This window comes from Gymnoscopelus braueri (genome assembly GCF_963280865.1).
Source record: "Gymnoscopelus braueri genome assembly, chromosome: 4".
Classification (NCBI taxonomy): Eukaryota; Metazoa; Chordata; class Actinopteri; order Myctophiformes; family Myctophidae; genus Gymnoscopelus; species Gymnoscopelus braueri.
In genome coordinates, this window is record NC_137605.1 from 16,574,564 (window position 1) to 16,583,253 (window position 8,690).

At 43.9% G+C, this 8,690-nt stretch overlaps 1 protein-coding gene across 1 annotated transcript in view; it reads left to right on the plus strand.

Annotated features, from left to right (window-relative positions):
• colq (collagen-like tail subunit (single strand of homotrimer) of asymmetric acetylcholinesterase) overlaps positions 1–4,595 on the plus strand; it is a gene marked incomplete at its 5' end in the record, with an annotated part of 17,905 nt that extends 13,310 nt beyond the window's left edge. The window contains 3 exon segments of the mRNA XM_080425794.1: positions 220–346; positions 1,938–2,040; positions 2,412–4,595. Coding sequence (XP_080281920.1) covers positions 220–346; positions 1,938–2,040; positions 2,412–2,481 — 300 coding nt within the window. The 3' untranslated portion in view covers positions 2,482–4,595.
• Between the last annotated feature and the right edge of the window lie 4,095 nt (positions 4,596–8,690).

Sequence of the window (8,690 nt, forward strand, 5' to 3'; positions counted from 1 at the left end):
TTAACATATTTACATGATATTTGTATTTAATTTACAAGTATGACTGTTATGATTATTTTCATTCAGGATGATAATTTTCATAATAGGTCATTATATCTTTTTGTGATATTTCATAACAGGTGAAAATGTATTTGACAGTGTGGCTATCCACGCTGTGTTTCTTCATTTTATATTTCCCTTTTAAGCGTCCTAAGTGTGTGAGGGTTTTTGTCATTGCAGTTAACACCGTTCCAGTCGACGGAGAACGCGCCCGACGATGAAGGTTACTGCGGTGACGGGATCGTACAGATCCCCAACGGAGAGGAGTGTGACGACAGCAACAGAGTGGTCACCGATGGTTGTGTCAGTAAGTCATCCCTGCTTCATAGCTGGCCATGTTACCATAACGCCCAATTCACACAGACAGTGATGTGTTTTATTCCTGCTTCTGGTCAGACTGAATTAAATGCATTTCCTTTTTGGAAATATGGACTTTCTGATACATTAACCCAGCTGTCCTTGATTTGGGCAAATTTTAAAACATTTTACACATTTTATTTAAATTGGTTTAATTAAAAAATAGCATATCCACAAGCTCACAGTGTGTCACATCACAACATGTTGTGAGCTAGATTGGCTAATTTTGCTATTTGTCGTACGACAAAATGTATAGGGCTTAAGTGGTTTAGAAATCTTCTTCTTTCGTGTATCGTCGTCATACTGTATGTCCAGCTCAGTGTCACAAAGCCACACTCTCGTCTCTGGTCCCACTTGGAAGAGGCCAGCCTCTGAAGGAGGTCTGTACAGAGGACAGGTGGTGATTATATGTTCGGCACACTCGCATACTGCGCTGTCTGCCAGGCCCCACTCCTTCATGGACGATTTGAAGCGACCAACCCCAGTACGAAGGCGGTTCAGCAGGGTCCAATGCCGGCGTGGTAGATGTTCTCCTTCAACTCCATCTCCCGGGTCTTCGATGTGATGGTGCAGACGTGTGGGTTCAGCCGACTGCCATTCCTGCTTCCAGGAAGTTGCTAGCCATGCCCTTGTAGACAGGTCCTCAGGGATGGAACCAAGCATCTCTTGTGCTGTCCTGTTGTAGGGGTGACGGGACTTGAGTCTGCTCGGGGACGCTGCCTTAGTTGTTGTATCGTGCAGGATATGCCAGTCATGTTCTTGGGCTTTCCTTCCAAGTGCGAGGGTAGCGGCCTCTCGTCGGAGACCGGCCGGGGCAATTCCCGCTAGGACTGGCAGGTAGGACAGGTCAAGCAGCCAGTTATGATCCGAAGGGCATTGTTGATGATAGGATCAACCTTCTTCACATGTGGGCTTCTACTCCAGACTGGGTTTAGAAATGTCCCCCCTATGTTATTTTACAAATCGAACCCTGGGTCAAGGTACCTTTTGCGTCCGATGCTGACATTGAGGGTGCCGTTTCGCATATGTCCTCTGAGTGTATTTCCGCTAATTGGGTGTGTCAAAAACGTCCGAGACATCCATGCTGCCTTCATGTGTACACCTTCTTTGCGTCTAGTTCAGACCACAGCCAGTTTCTGTTTGGTGCCGCTTTGTCTTGCCGCAAACCTCAGTAAAAAAAGTTGAGCTTTCCGCAAACTTTTCTCACTGGCCTCCTCCTCCTGTCGCAGGGAATCACTCCTTGACATAGACCAAGCGTTCCCAAACTTTTCCATGCCAAGGACCACCAAATAGCCTGGCTGTATGTGGCTCCCCTATTGTGAAATAAAAATGAATAGCAAAAACAGCCGATCTACAATCTAATAACGCCACGCCACTATTTTTCACGAGCGACCCCATCAAACGATGAAGTATGAATCATGCTTAAGTGTAAATTAAGCGCTTTACAGGTAAAATAAATAACAACTTTGTCCAACAGAGTGTCTGTTTTCATTCCAGCCAGCCATCTAAACTGATCCTTGTATCCATCCTAATTCCCACAGAATGTAAACATGCCTACTGTGGAGATGGCTACCGCTACGAAGGTGCTGAGGAGTGCGATGGAAAGGACTTTGGCTACCAGACCTGCAATTCATATCTTCCAGGGTAAATACAAGCACCACTGATCTATAATTCCTGCTTGATGATGTTCCACATTGTGGATTGCACAGTAGCTAGGGTTGGGATCCTTTAGGATTTTAACGATTCAGGTTTCTTAACGATGACCTCTTTACGGTCCAATTCCTTAACGCTTACCTTTAACGATTCCTATAGGGGGTTCCAAATGGACCTTTACATGGTTGTAAACCGGTTCCGGAAACGGTTCCAAATGTGATGGAACCGATTCCCGGTTCCTCAATGTTGGATCCGGTTCCTCCGGTTCCTCTTGTTCCAGAACCCAACCCTAGCAGTAGCTATCTGTGAATTCTGTTGACATTTTGAATGACCTATGGGTTTCATTTCCTGTTGTCCTGCAGGTCATATGGCCGTCTCAGGTGCACGCCGTACTGTGTCATTGACTCTACAAACTGCAAGTACTTCACATGAGGAGGCACCTCGGACAGTGTCGCCTAACATCCAAAATAGGGATTTTTTTTAGATGCAAACAAATAAAAAAAAGAACAGCGATGCTACAAACAGGAGGCACAGATGGAAGTGGCAGCAAATGAACCTATGAGAAAAGAAACACACACACACACACACACACACACACACACACACACACACACACACATACACATACACACACACACATACAGTACATGTATCTCTATATAAAACTACTCTGTGTTGCTGCTGAGATGCCACGTACAGCTCCCAGGGTTCCAAGAGACCGTCTGTGAGACTCGCCCCCCCCTCTACTGTTCACAAGAAACGCACAGGACGATTGCACTCTGTCTTAACACACTGGATCGATGCCTGGCCTCCCCCTCTCCCTGACCTTGAATAGGACCAGAACCGGCGTCTGGACGAGGTGGTGGTTGTACTGTATCACAGCCAACCAGAGTTCATTAAAGCACCGATCGATTCGCAAGACGCCGCAGAGATGTGCTGCACTGGACGGGACGTCTTCTCATCTTGACTTAATACTGTTAAAAAAAAATGAAAATAGACAAAAGCCGTAGGAGGACATCCGCAACCATGGTGCTGTCTGTCCTACTGCAATGTGAATGACCATGCACAGCGTTTGCATGAGGCTGAGATCACTACGACCTGCAGCAAAGGCTGTCTCTACCTGAGCATGTAACCCTATCATCACTATACTTTCATTTTGCCATGACAAGCTTTGTACTGTGTATTCTTAATATCACGTTTACATCTTGGGTTGTTGAATGCTGGAATTTGCCAAACGGCCGTATGGTAATGTAGCCATCTGAATTTGAAACCAAAAATCTACATTAAGGCTTCATGGGCTACAGGCAGGGCTGCCCTGCTACATTCATCCCCACTTTGGCTGCTAGGGAGCTTCAAAGAGCCTGGCATGGCTCCAGTAGTCTGTGATGGTACAGCTCTTGACAGGGAGAGGAGGGAGCATTCAGATTCTGGACATGGTCAAGTCGGTTTGGCATTGACATATCCATGGAACTACTCAGGAACCAACCAAGGTAGATGTAGCTCTCATTGGGCATGCTTCACCAGGTATCCTCTTTGGTACGCTGTGTAAATGGAAATGTGCAGTGACTGCACACCGAGGCACACAGGTCAAGTAACTCATTGTGATCACAAGCATCAGTTGTGCGCAAGCGCCCTGTGCTTCACTGAGAAACGATTTATGCTGTATGCAATGGCTTAAAACTGTTATATTCTTAATTTCCTCATGGCACAGTTAAAGTGGAAACAGTTTATAGCTGCTATATACACAATGGGGGGAATGTTAATTCCGGTGTAAAAGCCCACATTCTGTTTTTATGGTCGACTACTGACTGTAAATACCTCTTCATCTAGATTTTCTGTCTTACAGTATACAGGAACTGAGAAACTCTCAACACTGAAACTTAACAACGTAGATGTAGTGTGCTATGTCTTGAACACCCATAGTGTGAAGGAACATTGTATACCGGTATAAGCTGACGTCTTTCTATAAGCTACTGTACAAGTCGCCGTGCCAAGGGAGAACCTATCCTCAACCACACTGAGATGAGTGGTGTGGTGTGAGGTGTTATAATGTGTAGTACTGGGTGTACAGAAAATGCAATCCAAAGTTATGACTGTTACTGTTAACTGTACTTGCATGTTTGTGATACTGCATTCATGAGTTTGAAATAAAAAAAAGCAGGTGTCTTAAATACCATACTAGTGTAGCTAGGTATTGTTTATATAAAACACACAGTACTGCTGTTTGTATGATGGTTGCGTGATCAATTGTGTCATGTGCTAGCCCTACACCAAGCCAAAAATACAGAACACTGTCTATTTCTTTTCCACATAGCGTTGGATGTTCCGTATGTGGTCTATTCAGCTGTACTGTATCCTGTACTGTGTACGCACAACAGTGTTAAAACATAAGATGCATGTGGTAACATAATGCTTATGGAATATAGTGTACACACTGTGTTGCAGACAGTGAAATGTAAATCTGTTTCATTACTCAGACATACTTTATATACTAGTTGTGGAGAATTTGAAAAGGGCAAAAAAGAAACTTGCCAAATAAAATGAGAACCAAACCATTCAACGCAACTCGCTCATTCTTATACGGTATGTTTCTCGATCAAGAGTAGAGCCAAACCAAAATGTTGGCCATTCTTTTTTGACGACATTGGTATCGGCAATTATGTGGCCAATGTGTCACAGTTTTTAACCACTTTCATCCTGCCGTACCTATTTTGGACATGTCATTATAGGCAACATTGTTCAACTTTTCAAAGGTTTGAAAGATTTACAAGTGTCACAACATGCCACATTGCCATTTGTTGTGATCTTGTAGGCTCTTATTGAAGATTTTTGAATAGGGCTCAAGTGGTTCAATTCATGTGACCCCCTAGGCTATTAGCACACATTGTGGCCCAAAAGTGGATCACAAGCGTGACCCTATATAGGTCCCAAGTTGACAAGGTCTGATCTGAAAGCACTCTATTCAAAGGGTTGTCAGCAGTCGAGCCCTCTCGTCCGTGGGCGGACGGAAAGCGACAGTGATTGGGATCTGTGCAGGAGACAGGCTGACAACGATTGAGATGTTATTGATGTTCTTGTCTGGGCAGAGGGCGCTGTGTGCAAAACCAAGCAGACATGCATCAAGCTGAATAACAACGCTGTCAGCGGCTCCCCGCAAAGTGCTGCGTCAGTCTAAGTGGTGAAGAGACCAGGCGGTGAACTCCCACTGGCTGTCGAGCTCTTTAGAGACAGCAGGGTTTTCAGATATCCCTCGCTGTGGCCGCTCGCAGCCGACTCTGTGCTCCCGAGTCGAGATTGGGAGAGCCTGCAAACATGGCAGCCAGCCAAGGACACAGGAGAGAGATGTTTGAGGCACGGTACTAGCCACTAACTCGATTAGCGTGCCATATTTCTCTCCCAAATCACATCAGGACAATTTGCCTGCTGAGAAGCCCAAGTAAAAGCTTACCTAGGCGTATTTATCCTATCACACGCATTCCCCTGACCAGGCCAATCAGATTTGTGGCAAAGATGTCTCTGTACCGTACTAAAATGCCACCGGATATGCAGGGTTCATCCCGATGCTGCCGAGACCATACAGTAGTTCTCGGATGCTCTCACAGAAATAGCGGAAACAGAAAGCTCTTGAGGCAGATGCCATGCATGAATCAAGGCATATCTGGCAACATTCTATTTATTTGTTTTTAAACTGAAAACACACGGCAACTTTAATCCAGTATCCTTGGAAGACAAATGAGAGTCTCATCCTGGTGTCTCTAAAAGGCATGGGGTTCTATAGAAGTCATAACCTCTACCGTACGCAGAAGGCCCATGGATTAATTTACCACTGGAACCATCACCATCACTGTGATTACTTGTCAAATGCCAAATATTCTAAGTTTACCTTTATTAAACAATTTTTGTTATACCCTACACCTTTATACCAATTTGTTTTTAATTTCAAGTACTCCCAGTTTCATATGCATTAGGCCATGGATACTTAATTGATGTCATTTGTTATCTGGGAGCCCAATCTGCACTGTAAAATCCTCTGCTCAGTTAACTCTGAGACAATCAGGGTCCATTTGCTTCCTAACTATTAATCATTTAGCTGGGGACACCCTGGAACCCCCTCAAGGACCCCCCTGGGGGGTCCCTGGACTCCACGTTGAGAACCAGTGCTCTACATCAGTGGTTCTCAAACTGGGGTCCGGGGACCCCCAGGGGTCCTTGAGGAGTTATGGGTCTGTAAATCTGGGAGTGTACCGATGGAAGGGTCCATTTGGTTCCATTCGTACACTCCCAGGGATAGGATTTTATATTGTAGATTGGGGTCCCAGAGATTTGTATTAATTAAATGGGTTTTCGTGGCCTCATGCATATCAAACTGGGGGTCCTTCAAATTAAAAAGTTTGAGAATCAGTGCTCTACACCCAACAGGACCCCTGTTGGGTGTATCCAGAATATGAAAGCCCCTGCGAGCATTGGTGTATAACCATGTTATTTGTGTCAACAATGTACACTAATTATTAATTATATATAATTATTAATAATATATTATTATTATATTATAAAAGATTGAGAATGACAGGTAGATCTGGAATAATTATTTACCTCACACGATGGATGTCCTATAGAAACATTATCACTACTTAAACAGGTACACACTTCTAAAGTGAAAGGCTAGTACAATATGAGATGCTGTGCTCACATTGGAGAAGGCAGGTACTGTATGCTCTGTCAGTGGTTCTCAAACATTTTCATGTCAAGGACCGCCAAATTGATAAGCCGCAGACCCCCCATTTGAAAATATTTGGTAGCAGGGACCCCCATAAGAGAAAATCTTAGTTGAGTAAGATTAGATTAAGGACAATTCTACACCTGTATATAATGTAGGTGGGGAAAGAGAAATTATCTGAATAGTCATTACACATTCTCTCATTGGATTCCCTTCTAGCTGGTGAATCTATTTTGTGCATGTCATAAGCAAAGATTTTTCAAAATGTGATTTGACAGTTTAACAACGGTTCCTCATTTTTGATGGGCACCCCCTCAATGACCCCTGGTCCTTGAGGAGGTCCCACTTTGAGAACCAGTGGGTTATGTTACTACCTCACTAATCAAACCTACTGTATGATTTCAATAATGGGATTGAACCAGGACCGTCTATGTGAAAACCAGACACAATAACACAATAGAATTATGTTTCTTCTGATGATGGACACAGGTGAATTTGGCACTACTGTATGCTCAGAGAAGAACTGGTAAAACAGGGAATGGGCCCCCCCTAAAAAAAACAACCCCAGAACCTGCTGTTCTCTCAATTGCCCAGTTCTGCTGAGAAAACAGGCCCGATTCTCTTAAGTGCCCAGTTCTCCAGTTACCCTCGAGGAACAAAACCGCCATTTACTCAGACATGATAAATGGTATAACTTTGACCCCTGTACCTTAAAATCCACATCATTATAATTAGGGTTTTTAAGTTTTAAAACGGGGGTTAGTTCAGTGCAGATGGGTTGGGTACAACATGGCATCATCATGGACTGCATTGACCGAGGGAGGCCCTCTGGGGCAGGAAGCAGGCAGGGGCCCAGCTGTTGGCTCTGGGCCCGGCGAAAATCCCTGACCTATAGGGAGGAATGGCCGGCATGCAGGGTGCTGTGGGACAGGCTAGGGGACACGCGGCCACAGGGAAACAGGCCTCATTTAAACTCAATGCCAATGTCATTCAGGGAAACCAACAGACACACACTTAGAATTATACTGCTTGCTCATTAATCATGGACTCTCATTGACGGGTGAGGCTGCAGAGCGTTGAACATCAAATACTTGGTGATACAAGCTGTTGAAATAGGTACAGTTGTCTTTAACCACATTAACCCTAGGCGTCCCCATTTGTTCCAAAATTGTTCAATTTCCTTTTTTAAATGTCAATGTAAAGGTTGGCCAATGGCTAAGCTCCAACAAACCAAGTCCAAGAATACAGTTTTTTGGTGTTTTTATTCACCTCCAAAAAGTCACCATGCAGGAATATGTACAGTGAGGACCCATGCAAAAATTATACTTCAAATAATAATTCAAATAATACTTGAATAACAAAGAAGACTGGCCAAAACATTAAAATTTTAAATATAAACACTTTATGCCAACGCTAAAAAAACAACCACCCAAGAACTTCAGACAACTGAAACGGGTTATGTGTTTTCTGTCCAAAGACCCTGGCAACTCTCCCCTTGGTGTAGTCTCTAGCTCACCCTAAGCCAAACAAAACCAAACACTTTCCAGCTCCTTCGTCTTATACCAGGTGAGCCATACCAAGAGAAAGAGTAATTGGCATCGATTAACTCAACCCAGGTTAACCACAGCCCATGAGTTACATACACAATTACATCCATATTTACAAACTATTTCAAATACATTTCAGCACCAATGCCTTCACCAATGCCCTCTTGCTCTACAGTGCTTGGCACCCTCCAATCGACTGAGAATGCCAGCACTACAGACCCGGGTGAGGTGATCACCATAATGAACTTATACCACATTCAATGAACATTTTTATGTATTGGGAAATACAGAGATATTTTATTCAAACCTAGAATGTCACAAATATACAGAGAGTGTAGACAGGTGGAACCAATACAAAAGATTAGGCATACTTCAAG